Source organism: Onychostruthus taczanowskii, unplaced genomic scaffold, assembly GCF_017590055.1.
Source record: "Onychostruthus taczanowskii isolate IOZ18803 unplaced genomic scaffold, ASM1759005v1 scaffold9, whole genome shotgun sequence".
In the NCBI taxonomy this organism is placed as follows: Eukaryota; Metazoa; Chordata; class Aves; order Passeriformes; family Passeridae; genus Onychostruthus; species Onychostruthus taczanowskii.
In genome coordinates, this window is record NW_024506993.1 from 3,343,678 (window position 1) to 3,367,067 (window position 23,390).

Sequence of the window (23,390 nt, forward strand, 5' to 3'; positions counted from 1 at the left end):
GTCTGGCCATGGAATGCTGATGGCACTCTCATCTTCATAACTTCTTGATTTGCTGTTAATGTCCTCTCTCAGTCAGAGCCTGAGCTGAGGCACTGCAAAAGCAAAACACCCCTTGACTCCAGTGAGCATCAAAGCAAGCTCAAGTGACTATTTTAATAATTTTCATTCCAAGTATTAAGACGTCCAGGAGACACAGACCTCCCAGATAGGATTATGCCATCTTTATCTATACATTTCTTGCTGCCTTTGTAGATTTCCTCTCTCCTGCCTACTTTATTGCAGAAGAACATACCGTACATACTACAAAATAAAATACTGTACATGCTATTTTATTTCATAATCATTGCATAGTTTCTATTAAAAAAAAAATCAATTCAAGCATGCCTTCCTTATTCACTGTCTGGTGTTAATACAGTGTTTGTGTCCCTGCCTCATGCAGTGGCTAAACCCACTCTGGCTGCACCACAAATTTCACCCAAGTCCATTCAGCTCTGTTTAACTCCAGTCACTGCATTTTATCCACAGCTTTCTCCATATTCCTTATATTTCCAGTGCTAAGAAGGTCCAAAAGCTAAGCATTTCACCCTTCCAGACAAGTTAATTTATCCATCCTTTGTGCCATGAAAGTTCCTATTGTCTCTGTCGCATGGCATGTTCCTCAGAAATTATGCATATTTGTCGTTTTTGGCAGTCTTCTGAAGCATTCATGTGCATGGATTTTTTTTTTCTGTGTTATTTCAGATGTAACTGTTTATAAGGGAAAAAAATTGCTGAGCACAATTCAGCAGCATTAGGAATAAAGTCTAGGAATAGAAAACCCCTTTTTTTTAAACAAAGCAAATCTGTACAGATTTATTAATTTATTTGTTTTATTATGTATTTATTGGCTTTTAAGCACTGGGGATAATTATTTATCAATTGTAACGAATTTTCCAGATAGAAACTAAGCATATTAGTATCACCTATTTGCTAGACTCAGGATTAGCCACAAGTACTGACTCAACACAGACACCAGGAATCAGGCCATTGAGGTCATCCCAGTATATTTATCTTCTGTATCATTTTTGTGCTGCTAAAAATAAAATACCAATACCTGCTACTTTTTCTAGACTAAAAAGCAATTTATCTCTGTTATGCATAAGCAGACTTGGGAATTACCACTTTTTATTATCCAAATATTTAGCACTTTCATCCTTATTTCCCTGTAATGGAAAATTATATTATTGGTGTGCTGAGATGGGAAATGCTTAAAAAAAAAGTAATTACAAACTATTCACTGCTCAGTATTTACCACATATTGTGGCACTTGCTGCAGGTTTTTTAGGAACCAGATTCAGAAATGTAATTCCCTGCTGTAAAGAACTTCTAAGCATATTTTTGTGTCACTGTGTGTTCTTTCATCATCTGTTAGGGCAGTTCTGACCACATCTGATAGATCAGCATCACCACAGTGGCCAGGGCTGCTGCTCAGAACAGGAACCTGCAGAGCTAAAAGGATTCCACTCAGCTGGGGTTTAGGAACCATCTCTTGTAAGGGATCCACAGACTGACCCCAAAACCATTCATCATGTGGACAGCTACTGTCCAGAGGCTTGTTTGCCTAACATGATGTGGGTGCTGCCACAGCTCATAGAAATATTAACTTTTAAAGACAAAATCCCCAACCCTGTCTTTGGAGTGGGTTAAGAAGCCCGTAATAACAGCAGTACACTGACTTATGCTTCCATTTCACTGTAATCAATGATTGCCATCCTGGCAAACCCATCCTTTGAAATTGTATACACATCAACTACAGTTCTGCTTGTAGAGTTACCAATTTACCCGCTGGAAGCTGAATGCCAGAAAGTCACAAACCTTTGCTACACAGAAAGAAGCAGGAGAGGGTTTAGATTAGGATTTAGCTGGCTCGTCACCCCAGTTCTAAAATCTGGTCCCATGTCCTTCTTCCTGGCTGTGCAGCACCTTTTCTTTTTTGTGGTATTATCAGCTTGCAGACAACATAGTCAGGAAACTACTTGGACATAATTCCTGTAGTAACAATTCATGACACAGTGCAGCCTGTTCCCTGCATGACATCAACCTGTCCTTGAAGTTATGATTATTTATGTAACAATTGCATAGGAGAGCACAAACAGGATGCCAGTCCATGGATTTGCAGAAATAAAAGTGTCCTAAGGAACCTAAATTAAAATTAAAATGCAGGCCTGTACTAAAGAGTCTGCAATCCAGGTTCATGACAGCATTTGGGAATGAGCTGGAACTCTGTCCTGTGCAGGATTTTACCAGGTTTTACTGTGAAGATGGAGAAAGGATCTTTATAGATAGTTTCCTGCTCGAGAGTTATTCTGAGCACATTTCTGAAAAACATTATACACTGCAATTTAGATTCTTTTGTTTTGATTGCTTGTTGGGTTTAGTTGTTCCAAAAAAAAATAGGATGCACACAGTAAAATGTGCAATGTTTAATTTGCAGCAAATAATAAAATTCAAACCATAATCAGCATTTCCTTTTTCCAGAGAAAACATTACACTGAACCTAATTTTACAGCTGTACAAACTGTTTTAAAGTAATCTGCTCAATTGGGCGAGTTAATGATATTTAATTTGACCAGGCCAAACTTTACACGCTGTGCATTACTGGGAGCAATCGTGAGCAGTGCAAGTGTTTGTGTGATGTAAATGTCATGCTAACACCTTCCCCTCTCAGCTGGCTTCACAAAAGTCCCGGTGTCATCACCTCTCTAAGGCAAACTCAAGATGACAGCAGGAAAAAGTGTTACTTGCACAAGGTAATTCAGCAGGAATTTAGCCTTTTCAAACTATTCTGCACTCAAGTTAACCCTCTTTATATCAGGCAGGTTTTTGCCCTGGGAAATATGTTAAGTATGGGCTAAATTCAGTTGTTGTGCTGAGCAATGTTCTCGTTCAGGTGCCCCACTTTAATGTGACTAAATGTGGATTATGGTGTGTATTTAGTGCAGCGTGTGAATTCTCTGCTCAGCCCAATTCCCTGGCCTGGCATGTCTCCTGTTATTTCTATCCACTACTCTAAAATGGAGTTTTTTATTGCAGTGACTGACTACTACCATCATGTTTCATCTGAGAAATTGTTTATCAGACACAAATACATAGTTTTGTTGTTTTGGTTTTGTTCAGCAAAAAGGCAAAGAGCCTAAAAAGCAAACCAAAACTAGAAAAACTCCAAGACAATCAATAATTTCTTGTGTTTGAACAAGGGCTGAGGGATTTCTAATCTGCAAGAAACAAATGGGATTCTGGTTTGTACTTCACCTCAAAGAGCGAGCCCAAAAATCTATCAAAATAAAAAGCAGAGCAGAGGATTTGTAAAATTACTGTAATGAAAAGGGAAAATGAGAGATGCAGAAGGTTGTGGGGATGGTTCCTGGCACTGGCTGCTCACACCTTGGTGATGCCTAAAGAGGCTGACCTGGAACAGAGGCTGGACAGAGTTAAAGGAATAAAGTAGGAATTTATTAAAAGGCCTTCACGGGATTCACCTTGGGCAGCACAAGATGGATGGTGTGTCATGCGTTTTTATACTTTTATCAGTTTTGGTCCATTTCCATGCTGGGTTCATTGTCCAGTTCCAGCTCCAGGTGATGCAGTCCCACCCTCCCACGTTGCTCTCCTCCATTCCCTGTTGTTTGCACTTTTTGGGGCTGAAGCTGCAGCAGTGTCCTTGTGTTGTGATGAACTCTCTGTGTGTGGAGACACAAAGCTTGACTCCATTTTTCTCAGGAGGTTGATTTATTATCTTATATATTATACTAAAATACTACATTAAAACTATACTAAAAGAACAGAGAGAAAAGAAGTATCAGAAGGCTACAAAGAACAAGAATAGAATAGAATGCCTAACAAAATCCTGTGACTGCTCACAGCCTTGGCACAGGTGGCTGAGATTGGCCATCAATTGAAAACAATTCACATGGACCAATGGAAGATGTACCTGTTGCATTCTACAGCAGCAGATAGTTATTGTTTACATTTCTTTCCTGAGGTTCCCAGTTCCTCAGGAGGGGAAAAATCGTAGGAAAGGATTTTTAATAAAATATTATAGCTACATCCTTGGTTCTGGAAAAGGATTGTTCTGTGTGACTGAGCTGTGAGCAGAACCTGCTGACACTTTGTATGAAGTTCAGAATTATATACCAATGCAGTACAGAGTCTGGGAAATATGAAAGCTAAACCAGGATGGCTGGGAGCCGAGCCTGGGTCCCTGACAGCTTTGCTGCTTTGTCCCCGCAGGTCAATGGGAAGGATTTATCCAAAGCCACCCACGAGCAGGCAGTGGAGGCCTTCAAGACAGCCAAGGAGCCCATCGTGGTGCAGGTGCTGAGGAGGGCCCCACGTGCCAAGGCCCACGAGCCTCAGCTGGTGGATGTGGGCACCCAGACCGACATCACCTTCGAGCACATCATGGCCCTCAGCAAGATGGGCTCACCCACGCCGCCCGTCCCCGGGCTGGACCCCTACCTGCTGCCCGAAGAGTAAGTGATGCTTTCTGAGCCTCAGAAATCCTGGTGCTCCATAACGTGGTGTATTAGGAGTTCACAGCCTCGCCTCACTCTCTGGTAAATGTGTCCTCCCAGAAGCAGCCAGGATTCATCCACCACTGAGCCACAAACATGTACCCTCAGAAGTAGCCAGGATTCATCCACCAGGGAGCCACAAACATATACTCCCAGAAACATGTAAACATGTCCTCCCAGAAGTAGCCAGGATTCATCCAGCACTGAGCCATAAACTTGTCCTCCCAGAAGTAGCCAGGATTCATCCACCACTGAGCCATAACTCACAGGATTTTCATTTTTCCTACACATTAGTGAGACATTACTCACATGAGTAATGCCACTGAGTCACAACGTGGCCTCGTAAAGCTCTTTTTTTTTTTGCTGGCGTTTGATGGATAAAGTTATTGCATTTTGTAATTCCTCTCACTGCCTCTTTGGGTTGCTTATGTTTTAACTTTATTTTTTATGGCTGCCATAAATTGTGTAATGCTAAGAGCTGCTACATTCTGTTCCAGTGTATTAATTACTTTATTATAACCCTGCAGCGCTGTTACTCGAATAAGTTATTTTCTGGGACTAAAATTACTTACCAGTGTTGTCATGGATGTTTTAGAATCAAATTTTAATTATTGTTAATGGTAATTTGATGCTTTTGTACTTACAAATACAAATGACAGTTATCTCCTGGTGCACACACCCCCCGCCCTCACATGCTGTTGGAGAGGAAAACAGCTCCCCAAGGAGCCCCTGCAGATTGCCTGTCATCCTGCCACGCATCTCCACGGGGAGCAGGGAATGGAAAGGGAATGGAAAGCATTCTGACCCTCTCAGTTGCTGTGTGTGACAGACTGATCTGGTCAAGGCGCAGCAATTCCTGGTTTTGAGGTCCTGAGGTGATCCTACACGCGGTGAGAGCGGCACTGCTGTGCAGCCAGGGCACCTCTGCAGACATCCCTGCTTTCCCTGCTGGGAAAAGGGGTTTGGCTGCACACAGACACTGATCCTGTACTGCCCCTGAGCGACTTGCAGAGCACAGCAGCCTTCACACACCGAGCCAGGACCATTCCATGGCAGTGCCTGTTCCTCTCGTCCCTCTCTGCTGATACTCGGAGATATTCCAGCACGGCCACCTATTCCCAGCCCACTCAAAATTCAAGCACAGAAGCACAGTTTAGTGGAAGTACTTGACAAAAGGCTGGAGCTTTGAGCTTGCAGTGAGCAAACAGCAGGGCTTGGAGCCTGTGGAGAGGACGGGATTGTTCCTAGGGCCTCGACACTGCACCTCCCAACCTCGTCTGCAGCAGGGGCTTTTAGTACCTCTCACTTGCCAGCTGCACTTGGAAAATGGCAAAGATTCATTCCCAATCAATCATTTAGGAAAAAGTTCTTCCCCGTGAGGGTGCTGAGGTCCTGGCACAGGGTGCCCAGAGAAGCTGTGGCTGTTCCATCCCTGGAAGTGTCCAAGACAGGTTGTTGGAGTAACCTGGTCTAGTGGAAGGTGTCCCTGCCCATGGCAGGGATGGAATGAGATTTTCCTTAAGAAAAGATTTGCCTTCCACCCCAAACTGTCCCATGATTTTATCATTCTGTGATTTAGATTGCAATGTGCCTGCATTGTTGCACCTTAGCCCTATCAGCTCCATATTGTCCCTTAATGATTAAATCCAGCTGCTGGGTCAGCAGTGTCCCTCTCACGCCAGGGCCACACTCAGCTCCCTGGCTGTGCTGTCACCCAGCACGTGAAAGCAAAGTCATTTTTTCCTTGTGTTTCCTCTCACTTCTCCCAGTTCCATTCAGATTAATCTCGGCTGCCTCTAACAACTTGACTATCCTGGCCAATTAGCAGATGCTGTTACATAAATAGCCTCAGACATGTATCTAGTTAACAGAGAATTACAGGGAGTTTACTTTCACTGCAGATTAAACAATCCAGCACAGAAAACAGTGATCACAAGAGCATTACACTGCTTACAACTTCCAAAGTAAAAGCAGTGGAAGTGTGGGAGAGCTCAAGCAGTAAAAAGCAGCAGGCTGTCCTCCTACAATACATGGAATTTTCATTTAAAACACTTACTGGGGCAAGTGGTGTAGCTTCTAGAATTAACCACATGCAGCTCCTCAGTGTGGGGGTCAGTCCATCATCTCCCCTACAAGCTTGGAATGCATTAACAAGTTCCACTAAAGTTCTGAGTGCTGTCCTAAAAAATACCTTTTTTTTCCAGCCATCCATCCGTGCATGAATACTACGACCCAAATGACTACATGGGAGGAATTCATCAAGAAATGGACCGGGATGAGCTGGAATTAGAGGTACTGAATCTGAGTAACTATTTCATTTCCATATGCACCTCAAGGCCTCAGAATTGCATGAAGTGGAAAGACTTTCCAAAGCAGATATTTGTGATAACATTGTTCACTAGTTGCTGATGCCTTTATCACTCCGTTGAACTGTGAGCCAGGCACTGATCATCTTCAGCTAAAAAGTTAACATAAATAATGAAGTCATTGATTCCTTTAATTAAATTCCATGTAATTGTGCTGATTTAGGCTTTCTGAAAATCTGAAAGGCTCTGCTCAGTGGCAGGACCTGTTCCACATAACCACAGTAAAAATGTGTGAGGTTCCCTCAAATATTTCCTGGCTGCGAAACAGATGTTCTTGATCATATAATTTTGAAGTATGTTAAGTTTACAAGGCAAGGCCAGGATAGATTTGCCACTATATTAAGCTGTTCCTCCCTTTTTCATTACTTAAGTGACATATGTATACATATGAAATTACAGATAATAAAAATTGAACCAGTCATGAAGGTATGCAAGCCCTTTTCCCTGCCAAATCTTTAAAAACCACTTTTGGTTTTAGTGCTTGTATATCCCATCAGAAGTTCACCTTCAGTTTTCTCATTCCTAATTTTAATAACCTGCTCCCAACCATTCAAGGTGCAGCACAGAAATTGTGGAGTTCTGCAAGATACTTAAGCAGTACTGACCCAGTGAAGTGGTTTTAATTATTTATAATAAATAGTAGCAAAGTATCCCAATAGTTCTAAATACAGCCAGCAATGTCTGACCCAGCTGATCCATCCAAGACTATCTGTAAGAGAATGTTTTGTACCCCTAGCTGGCTTTGCACTTCTGAATTCTTAGATCCTGGTCCTGCCAACACCTGTTTGTCACAGCGAGCAGTGCTGACCTGCCTGAAGCTCTGCTGAAATCACTGCAGGTTTATCCACAGCTTCAGTGGGAGCAGAGTTCAGCCCTTCCATGAGCGCCAGGTTGTTTCCTTCTATAAAAGTGTTTGCAGGATCAAGGACTAAAACCCCATAAAAAGTTTGCAAGCTGTTCTCAAATTCTGCGGATCTGGTAGCAATTCATCTCTGTATACAAACGTAAATCAAAGGCAGGATAAAATCAAAGTGCCAGTAAAACAAATGCTACTTAGTAGACTTCAAGGCCTTACTTTTCAAACAAGGGCCTTTTTTTTCTCTTAAATAAAAACAAATACAATATAGATTTCAGTCTCAAAGGAAAATGTAGAACAAATCAGTGTTTTCTATCAGTATCTTTCCAAAATATACTTTTTAGGAAATCTAATATTATGGATATTAGATTCTAATGCTTCCATTAGAAGGTCAACCAGTTGAGCTGAAAACAGTTTAAACACACGCACTCCAGTAGCCAAACCTTAATATGCCTTAAACCACAACATTAATAATTGTGACATTGATATAGTGCTTGATGGCAAAAGGTGATCAGCTCAGTAACACAGGCAGATGAACATTAGGAAAGTCTCTGTAGCCTAATAGTATTTCTTAAAAACCACTAAAGATTCCTGTTCAAATTGTAAAGACTGTGATCAATGGTAAGGTCAAAGTGCTAACAGGGACTCAACTGGCTGGTTGCTTTTTTGTTTGCCTTTTGATAGATATGTTTTAAAAGACCACAAAGGCACTGTTTCATTGACTGCAGCAGGAATGTCGAAAGTAAGAAAGCCATCAAGTCAGCCTTCTGGGTTTCTATGTCTATAAAATGTGCTTTGAATTTAAATCAGAAGCTCCTCATCTAAACTTTTATGGTCTATAACTGACTGGTTAGTGATTTGTAACAAGCAAACAAGACAAAAAAGGTGAAATAGCCAAGTTCGCAACAAACCTCCAATGTAAATATCCATAGGAAGGAATTTATGCTGGCAGTATTGCTGAGGTGCCAAAATTGTATTCTCGGTTTTATCTCAACATTTGTCTTAAAATTGATGACTCAGAGGCAACTGCCATATATTCTCTGCTACAAAAATAAATAAATACCATTTCTTTTCTTTTGAAGTTTCCATGCCACAAGTAAAGAGGAACTAAATCGTGAACTCCTATTTTATTATAAATTAAAAATACATTCATTCTTCACAGAGGCCCAGCTAGAAGTCATTTCAGGCTCATAAAGGAAGAATAATGTCACTCCAGGATTCCCCAGCAGTGTTATGCATTAATATGTTTATTCAAACAAGTCTGTCCAGCTGTCAGACACAGCCCAAGCCAGGGCTCTCTCAGTGGAACTTTCTCACATTACAAAGGAGAACATTCTACATCAAAAAGAGGCCTGTTCCCTCCCATTTGACTTTCTGTCTTCACCCTCCCCAATATGCAACTTGTGTGTAGGTCTTTCTTTCCAAGAAAAGAACTGAACTCAACTGAATGGTTAGCTGAATGTCAGTGAAGCTTGCAGATGAAAATTACATGAAATGTTTGCTACTGCTGAGAAGTTTCCCTCTGATACTCTCACTCAGTCTTGGACAGAAATGAAGCATTCTTGTCAAAAGACTGAAGGAGGACACCAAAATCGTTCAAAGAGCTTTTTGCCCACCCAGTGCACAGCTCCCAGTGCTCCCAGCATGAAACCACAACAGCTGATCAGCAGAAGATGGACACACTGGGCACAAAAACATGCTTTAAGATCTGAAATTAATACTCCACTGCTTTTAGGAAACCATGAGTAAAAGCTGAGTACCAGGGTTTCCAGCTGTCCCCTTTGCTGTACTTTGCTACTTTGGTTGAAACTTTTCTTTGACTTCTCCAATAATCTGTTTGCAAGGGGGGCGAGAGGCGACTCTGAACATGTGAATTGGAAGGCCCCATCACAGGCACTCTGCAATTTTTATTCCATCCTGGTTTACAAAGCCTTTCAAAGCATCTTTTATGTGAATATATTTCTTCTCTATGAAAACTCCTGCTCTGCAGGGAGCTGCACAGATCAGGAGCTTCTCAAGGCATCGCTGAGTCTGGGAATACAAAGAGCTGCAGCCCGAGCAGGCCTGCTCCAGGCAGTGATTGAATATGGAAAGGTTTAAAAAGCTTCACAGCTGCACTTTCTAACACAAATATTTGTGTGTTCTCTGTTTGGAACAAACGCAAAAGTGGTGAAACATTTCATCTGGCTCACAAGCCAGCACTGAAAAGTTGTCCTGCCTCAGCTCTCTGGAGGTTTTCAGCCTGGCCTCAGCACCTCGTGCTGTGTGAGAAAGGTCTGAGTTGTGGAGCTCTGCCCATCTGCTTGGCAGAGAGCCTGGCATCCTCCAAGTTATCTAACTGAGCCATCCCAAACCTCTTTTCATCAGGGTGAGAAACACTTCCCTTCAGCCTTCCCCAGCACCACTGGTGATTAAAGCTGGTCCAGCCTCTATGGCCTGACAGAGAATTCCCATCACAGAGCTGGGCTGCCACAGAAACCTCCAGGCAGAGTTCTGCTTCTCTAGAGCAGAGAATTTTGGAAAGAAAATCTGGCTTATAGCCTTTTCTCCTTTGAGAAGGGAAGGGGTGGGATTCTTTTCCATTTACCTGTGTTAAAAACCACTTTGATATGAAAAGACAACAAAAAACATCAAGATTACTTTCTTAGGTTCAAGAAAGCATGAAGAAGATTTCCTCTCCTGCTCTAGCAGGGTCAGTTGCCAAAAAATAACGAGAGGTCCTTATAAAAGGAAATAGTTATTTATATTTATTTTTCTGACATTGTTTTCTGAAACCTAGCAAAAGGAAGCACAAAAAAAGGGGGCCCTGCTGGTCAGGTATGGCAGAGGTCAGCACAGAAGAAAAATCCACCACATTTTACAGGGAGAGGGAGAAGGACAGAGCACTTATCATGCAAGCTGTGAGAGAGGCTTTCCGAGTGACTGAACTATTCTTACCCACTGCTGTCATTTGAGAGGTCCTTATGCAGTATAAAAGGAAATAGTTATTTATATTTATTTTTCTGACTTTGTTTTCTGAAACCTAGCAAAAGGAAGCACAAAAAAAGGGGGCCCTGCTGGTCAGGTATGGCAGAGGTCAGCACAGAAGAAAAATCCACCACATTTTACAGGGAGAGGGAGAAGGACAGAGCACTTATCATGCAAGCTGTGAGTGAGGCTTTCCGAGTGACTGAACTATTCTTACCCACTGCTGTCATTTCAGATCTCTACTGCTCATTTCTGTCTTGTTAGAGAAAGGACTCTGATTTTTATAAATCTGCAGGCAGGCCATAATTCTAAATCAGCAGTACAATAATTCAATAATCCTCTGCAAATGAAGGATCTTCTGAGCTTATAGAGGTTAATTTACTATTATCACTTGCTCCTAATTCATTATGATGAGTGGTTTCAGGTATAATGTCACAGGGCATGTTCATTTCTTCTTGTCTTGCTGTAAATGCCAGATGGATTTCAGCAACCAGCTCTGTGAGCCCTCCTTGGCTCTGCATTTGATGAGGAGCCAATAATCTTTCAGACACTTCTCTTGCACAGACTATTTTGAAAGAGCATCCAAATCCTCCTTTGAACATCTCTCAAAATGTCACTTTTACCTGCTCTGAAGAAGCAGATTTGAATTATCCGCGAGTGTAGAAGTTGTCATAGATGGAATTTTCTCATTTTTCACATTAACCCAGCCCCAGCATTCCCACACTGTGGGCAGCCCCTGTGCCTGCCAGCTGCTTTCTGTGGCTGCAGAGCAGCTGTGGGATTGATAACCTCCCCGTGTCCCTTCCACTGCCCAGGAGTGCAGCCCCTGAGACAGAGCTGTGAGAAATGGCAAGTCCTGTGGCACTGCAGACACAGGAACTTACACTTCTCAACTCCTCCAGGCCCATATTCATTTTCCTCTGTTTAATTAATTCCTGGTACAATTACTCAAGCTGTCATAATACCTGTACTTGCAGGTGCCAGTTTTCTGGTTTTCCCTTTCATGTATCTCTGCATTACACAGACTTGCCTCTGAATATGGAAAATAACCTTTGCTTTGAAGACTATGGTATTGATTCTTCAACTCCAACTGGAATTGCACACTTTTATCTCTCAAATATTTCAAACCTTTATGATTATATTAAAATTTCACTGACGCAAAGACCCACAGAAAGCAGCTGCTCCTGTGTTTAAGTTCATAAAATTATCATATTTGGGTAGCATCAAATGCACTTTCTATCTTCCTACCAAGGACTAGAGGGATTGTACTCAAGAGTAAGTCTGTCAACTAATTACTCATAAAAATTCAGGTTTTAAACACCTGCTCTATAAATTTTTTTTCTGCTCTAGCTTTTCTTGCTGCTTTATTTCTGTGTGTTTTTAAACAACAGATAGCTTTTTTCCTTTCAAAATATATATTCAAAATAGATTAAAATATTTATGTATTTATATATATAAAAATATTTATTTCTTTATATATATATATTTGTAAAATATATATTTCAAAATATATCTTATTTAATCCACCAGATGATTTATTACCTTCCAGTATATCACAGGTGACATCTCAGATGGTACAATTTAAATATAAACCTGTGCTTTTTTTTTTAATTATTATAGTTGTACACTGTTGGAAAAACACCTATTGTTAGTAAAAACATGTGGCAAGTAAGAATGAAAATAACAGCTTGCTCCCTCTTTTCCTTCCACTCCAAGAGTTTGTAGTTACTCAGGATCTATTTAATCAATGGCCAAATATTTCTGTTTGGTTTTGTGGGGGTTTTTTAACTTTTTTTTTTTTTCCAATGCCAGTGTGGCAAGCAGTAGAATGAGCCCCACTGGAAATTTCTTGCCACGTTTTCAAATCAATATAAAAGCATTCCTGAAGATAATGAAACCCTTTTTTGAAGTATGCAGGGAATATGGGAATCGTTCTGGGCCTGACTTAGGCTCAATCCACAAATTCCCACCTCAGCCCCAGTTCACTCCAAGGGTAAATGCAGGATAAACCCACTGACTGCAGAGACATTCTGGAGGATCAGCTGAGATCAGAACAGAACTGAATCCACTTTGTCTCATCTTTCTTCTGAAGAATCTCCATCTCCTCTCTAGAAAGCTCCAAAGCTTTAGAAATGTGAAGAAAACCCCACTATTAAAGCATTGTGTTCAAACCTTTAAGTAACAAAAGAGGGGGGGAAAAAAGCACAGCAGTTCACCATGGATACTATTGATTGAAACCACTTAAATACCAGCTGAAATGTCACTGACATTTACAGCTACGCTTCTTTAGGGGGAAAAAAAAAAAAGAAATTACACATGTTGACAAGTAAATAACACGAGATTGCTGATCTTGGCAGCTGTCAGCTAGACACACCAATAAATTATTCATATCAGCTTGTTTTATTGTCTTGCCCCTTCCAAATGGCACAGCAGCAGAGATGCCAGAAAGAAGGAGCTGTGTTGTCAGGACTTTTCCTCTGGTCCCAGCACAAACAGAGGGTGCAGGGACAGCTCTCAGATCCCTCTGTGTCCCTTTGCCTGCTCCCACTTTTCCCTTTTAGCACAGCCCAGATCTGCCTGGCCCGAGGAGGAGCAGGACCTTGCCAAGCCTCACTCACTCCCCTCACCTGAGGAGGTAAAAACACAGCTCCAGGTGTCTTCACACCTCTGGCTGTGCAGCAAAACCCTTCCTCCCCACAGCAGCATCCTCAGGACCAGCCCAGCAGTCACAAGCAGTTGGTTAAACACCTTGAACCCCCGGGATATCCTTCAGAGGCAAAAAGGCAGGACTGAAAGATGCCACAGGAATGTCACCAGCCAGGAACATCCCCCAGCCTGGGGCTGTCCCCATGGATTTTTTACAGCACGTCCTACCAACCAGTGTCACACAGCAGCAGCAAACACAGAAGGAAAAAAAATAACCCTTGGGAGTTCCTCGTGGAAATAAAAAGCATAGAGGAAGAACATACATTTTTAAGATGGGTTAAATGTCTCTGAGATTAGCAAGACCACTGTTACCTGCTGAAAGCAAACACTTGCAAGATACTGAAATGCTTATTATGTTTCTATTACCAATACCAAATGCTTTGCTGACAATATATTGATCTTCAGTCACACTTTTGAGAAATTTATTAGATGGCTTCATGAAAATTATACAATTTAAAGTAATAGAGTATTAGGGTTTTTTCTGAAAAGCCAGAGAATTACCCTGCTTATGAGGAAATATGTATCAGCTGTGACAAATATTGAAATCATACTTTATAAGTATTTTAGCCTTTGAAGTCTTAGCACTACATGAAATATAGGTAATTTTTCTTCCTTAAGATCAATAAAAGGTCTATTTTCAAAATGACTTCCTATTGATTGAAGGGTCAAAAATGTCCCAGGTATTGATTGTCTGCATATAATCACATTTTGCTCAGTAAGTTAACCTCGTCTACAAGTGAAATCAAAAGACATCCACTATATCACTTAAGCAAAATATTTTCATTGCATTTGAAAAATTGCTTCCATCAGTCACCAATGTCTCACTGACAATATATTTTCTTTTTTTTTTTTTTTTTTTAACCTCAGGAAGTGGATTTACACAGAGTGAACAGCCAGGACAAGCTTGGCCTCACTGTCTGTTACAGAACAGATGATGAAGATGACATGGGTATTTATGTGAGTGAGGTAAGATTGAGCTGACTTCCATAAGATACCATTTGTCTTTCCAGATGCATTGTTGGGCAGTTAAGACATTTATCCTCTGTTTGTACCATGTTGGATAAACAGCCAAAATGAAGTAATTGGAAGAAATCTAATTATTTTCCTTTTCTCCAAACTGAGTGCAGTCCTGCTCCCACTGAAGTCAAATTTCATTATATTAACAATGTTCTATTTCAGATGATGCCTTCAGAGTATTTTCATGTATTCCCCCTTTAATTTTTATTCTTGATTATTCCTGAAACAATATAAATTACTAAAAGCCCCACACACTTTTATTTGCAAACATCTGGGGCCCATTTCTCTGTCCTTGTCCCTTTCCATGAAAAAAGTAGCATTTTATACAGCAATGTTTTTTCACCACGCAGAGCCATTTCAAATTAATTGCACCAATTTGGGGAAAGAAACTCATAATTAAATCTAAACCCTTCCATTGAAATGCATCACCCAGGAAATAAGAGGCAGTGAATAGTGAGCTCCCAAACCTGCAGAGCACTCAGAGTTCTCTCATTTTGCAGATTGATCCCAACAGCATCGCAGCGAAGGACGGGCGGCTGCGAGAAGGGGATCGCATCATCCAGGTACGTGTGGGAAGTGCTCCAGGGGTCCTAAACCCCAGAATTCCAATGTCCTAAACCCCAGAATTCCAGTGTCCTAAACCCCAGAGTTCCAGTGTCCTAAACCCCAGAGTTCCAGTGTCCCAAACAGCAGAACTCCGCTCCCTGCCTTCTTCCTTGGGAAGTGCTCCAAGTGTCCTAAACCCCAGAATTCCAGTGTCCTAAACCCCAGAGTTCCAGTGTCCTAAACCCCAAAACTCCAGTGTCCTAAACCCCAGAACCCCAGTGTCCTAAACCCCAGAACCCCAGTGTCCTAAACCCCAGAATTCCAGTGTCCTAAACCCCAGAACTCCAGTGTCCTAAACCCCAGAATTCCAGTGTCCTAAACCCCAGAACTCCAGTGTCCTAAACCCCAGAGTTCCAGTGTCCTAAACCCCAGAACTCCAGTGTCCTAAACCCCAGAATTCCAGTGTCCTAAACCCCAGAACTCCAGTGTCCTAAACCCCAGAACTCCACTTCCTGCCTTCCTCCTTGGGAAGTGCTGCAAGTGTCCTAAACCCCAGAATTCCAATGTCCTAAACCCCAGAATTCCAGTGTCCTAAACTCCATAATTCCAATGTCCTAAACCCCAGAATTCCAGTGTCCTAAACCCCAGAACTCCGCTTCCTGCCCTCCTAACAAGGCTCTGCACCTGCCATGCAGGGAGCTGAAACAGCACCACAAGTCCAAACCACCACACTGCCCAGCACTTCTCTGCACAAGGCTGGGGATATGTGTGTGGATCCATCCAGCCAAGCATTCCCATGGAGCTGGGCACAGCAGCAGCCAGGGGTCCCTCTGGAAACCCTTCATGGGGGTGTTTTTTTTTTTAAAGATCAATGGCATCGAGGTGCAGAACCGAGAGGAAGCTGTGGCACTTCTCTCCAGCGAGGAGAGCAAGAATATCTCCTTACTTGTGGCAAGACCAGAAATTCAGGTATGGTAGCAACAAAAAACCCTCACCTGAATCTTAATTAAAACAGTTGCTGTTTTGTAGAAGGCAGTTCTTTCAAATTTTTTAACCTGTCTAAATCTACCAGATCTACCTAAAACCATATTATACACTTTGACTGCATATATATATATATATATATGTGGTGTAAAATAATGGAATTCAGCAGTCGTGGTACTTACATATATATTTTATATTAAAATTCAATTTCTAAGACATTTAGTGATTTATTTGTGCTGCAATGCTATTACAAACATCAGTGCAAGGTATTATGAATGCTTTTGAGCCACAGTTTTGAAGAACATGCTGAACTCTAATTCCTATAGCTATTGATTATTCATTCATTAAAACACCTATTATTTAGCCCTTCATACACAGTCTCATAAAGTACTTGAATACTGTCAAGAAGCCTCCCGAGCTGCAAAAAAAGGTTGAACCAGATCCCTTTGTAGAGCAGGGATTAGCACAACAAAGGTGTTGAACAAACAGCCGGGAGCACCATTGTTTGATCTCTCTCTGCTCCTGGTGCTGGGAGAGCAACCCTTGCCAGTGCACCTGGAGACACCGGGTCAGGATCATCACTGTCCTCTTCGCCCGGATATTTCTGATCTTTCCCGTGGGGATAACTGGGAATGGGAGTAAAAATGTCCTACAGACCTCAGCCACATTTTCCTTCTGGAGTTTGATGCTGCCTCACAAGAGGTGTGTTTGAGCTTTGGGCTCTGGAGTGTTTTTATACATCTTAATCAAGTTGTGCACAAACCAAAACTGCCCCAACACTTACAAGTATTTCCACGGATCAAAAGACTGGGTTTTTTTTCATATGTAGAGGGCTGTTGAAGATAAAACCCTGCTCTTGGAGATGGAGGCAGCTGTGGGAGGAGGTAGCACAGTCAATACCCACACTTAGCACAAGGACAGGCTCCTTCCCAAGACACAGCAGCACTGTCACAGGAAGGAATCTCCTGAGATTTCCCAACCACTGTCCACAAAGAAAAGCAGTAATTTATGTCAGTCTTCATTCTTTTGACAATGATTGGTTTGTTTTTTCCCTCCCTTTTCACACAGCTGGATGAAGGATGGATGGATGATGACAGAAATGATTTTCTGGATGACTTGCACATGGACATGTTAGAGGAACAGCACCACCAGGCAATGCAATTTACTGCCAGCATGCTTCAGCAGGTACTGCCCCTCTGGTGTGCAGGGCTGTCAAACTTCCCACTGCACTCAATATTCAATATTGAGCTGGGCTGAATACACTTGGTGTCTCAAGTGACACTGAGATCAAGCCAAAAGGACTTTCTGTAAAATCAAGATATTTCATGATTGTCCACAGCTTCATCTCAGGGACCAAGTTGTTTTGACATAGTACCTTTTGTGCTTTGCCCCTTACAACAACATGATCACAATTCTTGGAAATCCCCTGTCACTGTGGTCACTGAGAGGAGTACTGGGTGTGGGGTGGGTAGAGCAGGCAGAGAGCTGATTTACAGCATCTCCTATTCGATGTGCATGCACAGACTGGAAGCAGCCTCCCAAACTCTGGAAACCCAAATGGACAACTCAGGCATATGACTGAAGTAAGACCTATACAAGGGGAAAAAGGCAAAGAAAAAGTTTTTACATTACAAAATTTTATGCAGGGCCACAGATTCAGGGCTTATATTCTCCATCATTCTGCTTGATTAAAGCACTTTCTCAGTTTTCACCTAGACTTTTTTCCTAAGGTTTTCTAGAACTTTGCATCCTCTGTGCCATCCCCATGTTGTGAGGAGTCATGCTCTCACTTAGACTCTGCATGACAACTGGATATCATTGTGCACCTAAGTGGGAGCAGAAACATTTTGAAAATGTGACTTCTACTACTGTCGCTGCCTAGGTGAAACTCAGACCTCAGGTTCTTCTGAAAAGGATGTCCACAGCAGGCTGAGGGCTTGGTCATCTTTTCTCTGAGTTCTTAATAATCCTCTTTCCATATAGGACACACAAAGTGTAAAAAGTGACAGATGAGGAGAACTATTTAAAATAAACACCTTGAAATGTTTCACGTGCTTGCAGTAATTTTCCTTTGTGTCCTGTTGTTTCTGTTGTTAGAAGAAGCATGAGGAGGATGGAGGCACCACAGACACAGCCACGATTTTGTCCAACCAGCACGAGAAGGACAGTGGCGTGGGGCGCACGGACGACAGCACTCGCAACGACGAGAGCTCCGAGCAGGAGAACAACGGGGATGATCACACCACCTCCTCCAACACCCTGGGGAGCCAGAAGAAGCTGACCTACAGCCACGACACCCTGGGAAGCGGGGACATGCAGTTCAGCAACGAGTCGTTCATCTCAGCTGACTGCACCGACGTCGACTTCCTCGGCATCCCCGTGGACGAGTGCGAGCGGTTCCGGGAGCTGCTGGAGCTGAAGTGCCAGGTGAAGTCTGCCAGCCCCTACAGTCTGTACTACCACAACAGCAGCCTGGAGATGAGCAAAAGCGACCAGGAGAGCGTGGACAGAGAGCTGGAGATGCTCAACGAGGAGCTGCGCAACATCGAGCTGGAGTGCCTGAACATCGTGCGAGCCCACAAAATGCAGCAGCTGAAGGAGCAGTACCGCGAGCCCTGGATGCTGCACAACAGCGGCTTCCGAAACTACAACACGAGCATCGACGTGCGCAGGCACGAGCTCTCGGACATCACCGAGCTGCCCGAGAAATCTGACAAGGACAGCTCCAGTGCCTACAACACGGGCGAGAGCTGCCGGAGCACGCCGCTGACGCTGGAGATCTCCCCCGACAATTCCCTGCGCAGAACCGCCGAAGGCGTTAGCTGTCAAGGTAACGAGGGGGCAGCGGCCTATAATGTCTCCCAAAAGAATTTGTTTGCTGGCTCAGAGAGCCATGAATCCAGCGCTGGTAAGTGCCACGCCTCTGCTAAAGATCCTGACCCTGGCAAGCAGCTGGAGAGCAAGGAGAGGAAAGGCAGCGACGGCAGCAAAAGCCCCACTCACGGTCAGAAGCCCTCGGGCTCCTACGTGTCCCCCTACCACCACTCTCCCTACAAACACGCTCACATCCCTGCCCACGCCCAGCACTACCAGAGCTACATGCAGCTGATCCAGCAGAAATCCGCCGTGGAGTACGCACAGAGCCAGATGAGCCTGGTGAGTATGTGCAAGGACTTGGCCTCGGGCCAGAGCGAGCCCAGGATGGAGTGGAAGGTCAAGGTCAGGAGCGACGGGACGCGCTACATCACCAAGAGGCCGGTGAGGGACAGGCTGCTGAGGGAACGGGCCATAAAGATCAAGGAGGAGCGCAGTGGGATGACCACGGATGACGATGCCATCAGTGAGATGAAGATGGGCCGGTACTGGAGCAAGGAGGAGAGGAAGCAGCACCTGGTGAAAGCCAAGGAGCAGAGGAGGAGGAGAGAGTTCATGATGCAGAGCAGGTTAGAGTGCTTAAAGGAGCAGCAAGGTGCAGACGAGAAGAAGGAGATGAACATCATTGAACTGAGCCACAAAAAAATGATGAAGAAGAGAAATAAAAAAATATTTGACAATTGGATGACAATCCAAGAACTGCTAACCCACGGAACAAAGTCACCGGACGGCACGCGGGTGTACAATTCCTTCCTGTCAGTGACTACTGTATAATCCATCCCCAGTGCTAAATTATGTACATAAAACACTACCAGTGGGGTAGGAATCCATGCCTCGTTCAATGTGGCAAGATTTTTGTATATAAGATACAGTCACTGAGTTTATAGTTCAAATACTGAACTCTACAGCCGTGGGTGCCAGGATCTCCATTCTGCAGTGGAGAGGAAGCTTGCCCATCTCCTTCAAAGGCAATATTAGCAGTGCTTTTTGGAGTACTGATTGTACTTTTTTACTTGTTACCTTTTACATGAAGTGTTTAAATATCAGAAATGTATTAACCATACTTACACAGGTAATTTGCTTAAACTATATTCATATTAAAAGGTACCCGTGCTTTTCTTTACCTAAAAAAAAAAATGCAAGAAACCCACAAAAGCAACTGCACATATGTATTTTTGTTTGTGAAACCATATTTTGTGATATTATTTTGCTGTTGTTCACTTCTACACAGAGTGCTGTTTATCAATACTTAGCTCAAGGTTTAAACTCGGAATTAGAATCATTCTCTTGTAATATTTAACATTTATCAAACAGCAGTTTTTAGAGTTATGCTCAACATTTAAACATTTTTCTCTTTAAGGTTTCTGAAAGAAGTATAGAGGTTTCATCTGAAAAGCCTGAGGCAAAGTACACTATTATGCAGCTTTAAAGGATTTTAAAGCATGTTTGCAAATGTTGCAACCTATTGAAGAAACGTGCATGTACAGCTAATTTGTTTATATAAGACAGTTTGTGGAATTTGAAAAGCCCATGGTAGTAACTGTTTGCTTTATAGATTTGAATGTATTGAATTATAAAAGCAGTTTCATGAAATCATCATTAGCTACAAACGTTAACAAGTAAAATGAAGTAAAATAAATTATTGTTTTATATTTCAAACTACTTTCAATTCTTTTTATTCCCTTCTGGTTTCACCTACTAGAATATTATTTTATGGAGTGTAGCTCCTGTGGTGCAGAAATGCCTGGACAGCCACTGGAGCCAAACCTGAGGGAATAATTGGCATCCTGACTTTGGGGGGGAATTTGGATTGGGGTTTTCTTGAGGGAAGAGACAAGGGAGAAGCACAAGGAATATCAAGAATAAAATCAAGCAATGCTTATCTTCATTTCTTTAAGGTGACTTGTAAGAAAGAAATAGAACTTCTGCTCTCCTGCTTTGTTTTGGTTTGTGGTTTCTTTGTGGTGTGTAAACCCCACCTATAGCCTTCAGTGGGGGTTTGCATTAAAACCAGACAATATATAAATTAAAGAGTATAAAAACTAAAGCAAATAAATATACAAATTAAAGGAGATGGTGAAAAAAGTAACAGAGGTGTCAACGAGGTATGACATTCCTTTCTGTGTTTTCTATTTCTGATTAAGAATTCAGATATAAATTGGAATATTCTGCTGGATTAAGTGATGTAGAGTCATTATGAATAGTTCCCAGATTCTCAATCTCCTCCCCCTTTTTCCTTGAAAACTTGCTCCCAAGCCTTCTGAGTTTTTGTTGTGGACTTTTCTGTCATAACTCAAACGAGCAAAACTTGCAATCTTAGTGATAGAAGTGCAAAGCCAAAAGGGGAGAGATTAACAGCTTCTTGTGCCTACTTTGTCTAGCATTGAGAAGCAAACAGCAAATTTGTCCGCGTTTTTTTCTGCTCCCTCTGTGGACTAGCACTGCATTCCATGAAATGTGTCTGCCACACTCCACAGTGAACTTCTATACACCTGGAAATGCCCTTCCAGCCCATGTAATCTGGCACTCTTGTCAATAAACCTCTGCAAATTTATCTTCAAACTGTATTTTCCTTGGGGATAGAGAGCCAGTCCTACTGTAGTCTGTGGAGGGTTTGTCTATTAACTTTGTTGGAGCTGGGGTTTCACCTGACATGCACCAGCTGTTACCATCACCAGTGGCACAGTGGGGAAAACCCCAGATTTTCACACACTGCTGCCAGTGTCAGACATTTGCCATCTCTCAAATCTCTCTCATCTCGAATCTCACCCTGAGCTCATCTTCTGTTCATGCCAGCTGCAGGTGTGAGAGCCACAGCAAAAATACTGCCCCTCCTCAAGGCCTCACACTCAGGTGTGCAGAGCTGTGATTGGTGTGGAATAACAATCCTTAAACCAGGCATGGAAAGACAGCTAAGCCACCTTTAGTCTGCCTGGAAATATTAGAGTAAGATTTGAAATGTTCTAATGAGGAATAATCATTATCAAGCTGCTCCTCCTAAAAACAGACTCCTTTGGAATAACCTCACGTGCTGTGATTCCTTTGGGCACCAGGGACATCGGTGCTGAGCATTTTGTGCATTGGGTAGCAGCAGGAATATGTTTGGGAATTCAGTGTGATATGCAGGAATTACAACAAAGCATCCACAGTATAAAATTTACATTCATTAAGGTGTTGAAATAAAATTATTGGTCAAGAATTACTCTCACACCTTTGAGTTTTTCCCTGCTGAACACTCGTTATTTTGGACAGTTAAAAATCACCTCTCTCCTTTAGCACTAAGATTTATTAATTAGCATCAGTTCACAGAATCCATCCATTATCCTGGAAATCTGAACAAAAGCTTTGCAAACTGCAGATTTTCCTTTTGCAGTTGTCATCCCACTTCTCATTGCCCTATCAAAGTACTTAATGAGGTGTTGAAAAGGGAGATTTGGGCTCTTTTTATTGCTTGCAAGGAAACATTGGAAATTACCATAGCGTTAATCCAAACCTGACATTACAGAGCAATGAACCTAACTAAAAGCAGCCTTGGATACCTAAGAGGAAATATTTCACCCAACAGCTTTTCTAAAAATGACATTGTAGTGCATAAAAGTGCTTAAAAGATAACACTGGAAATTGTGCTGTTATCTAAAGACTTCTCATAAAAGAAATCTCCAGGCAGCAGCAGAGGTTTTGTCCCTGGGTTGTACCCAAAACTCAACATCCTCCATCACAGCCACCCTCCTGTGGGACAGCCTGGTGGGTTGGTCCTGCCTGGGCACAACTTCAGCTCCAGAGTCGTGCAGGGATCAATACTGGGAAGTTTTCTCCTTCCACTGGGCATGCTCATTCCAAGTGGGTTTTGAATCTCATTTAAACCTGGAAGTATAAAACTTCATATCCAGCTTCCTCCTCAGCCACTTCACTGAGCATCACCTCAAGCTTGAGCGCAAAATTATCCCAGAATAATAATTATGCAGGGAGAGATCCTAAATACACCAAGAGGGAGCAAGGAATTGCCAAGCTGAGAGGTTTAACCACAATGTGTGTGTGTGTGTGTGTGTGTGTAGCTCCTGGAGATTCTCCCACAGCCCTTGCACATTCCTGCTGAAAGGAATTGGCAAGCTGAGAGGTTTAACCACAATATGTGTGTGTGTGCAGCTCCTGGAGATTCTCCCACAGCCCTTGCACATTCCTGCTGCTGCACACGCTGTCCCTGCTCCTGCCATGGCAACACCTCAGCCCCCATGCCACCAGAGGTGACAAGGGGACACCCTGGATACAGGTTGGTGCAGAATTTGGCTGGCTCTCTGCACTGCAAACAGGCTCTGTGTCAAACTGGGGTCAGCTTCCCCCAACTGCACAGCGTCTCCCAGATGTAAAAATCTATAAAAATGTAAAATACTTATTTGCAAATAGGGTTTAAAGCGGCATGGAATCACCCGGGTTAGATGTGCACTGAAATGGGAAAGCCCTGAACCAAACCTAACAGCATTTTTTTGTAAATTGAGAGAACTTGCACAGTAGGGATGGCAA

The 23,390-nt window shown here is 42.6% G+C and overlaps 1 protein-coding gene across 3 annotated transcripts in view; it reads left to right on the forward strand.

The window, feature by feature from the left end:
- The window catches only part of PDZRN3 (PDZ domain containing ring finger 3), a 132,588-nt gene extending 112,060 nt beyond the window's left edge, over positions 1-20,528 (forward strand). For all 3 annotated transcript variants that reach the window (XM_041425579.1, XM_041425580.1, XM_041425581.1), the window contains 7 exons: positions 4,270-4,511; positions 6,758-6,845; positions 14,316-14,414; positions 14,966-15,028; positions 15,879-15,980; positions 17,064-17,180; positions 18,093-20,528. In XM_041425579.1, the coding sequence (XP_041281513.1) occupies positions 4,270-4,511; positions 6,758-6,845; positions 14,316-14,414; positions 14,966-15,028; positions 15,879-15,980; positions 17,064-17,180; positions 18,093-19,643 (2,262 nt within the window). In that variant the 3' untranslated portion in view covers positions 19,644-20,528. The remainder of the gene's footprint in view (positions 1-4,269; positions 4,512-6,757; positions 6,846-14,315; positions 14,415-14,965; positions 15,029-15,878; positions 15,981-17,063; positions 17,181-18,092) is intronic.
- Positions 20,529-23,390: the final 2,862 nt, after the last annotated feature.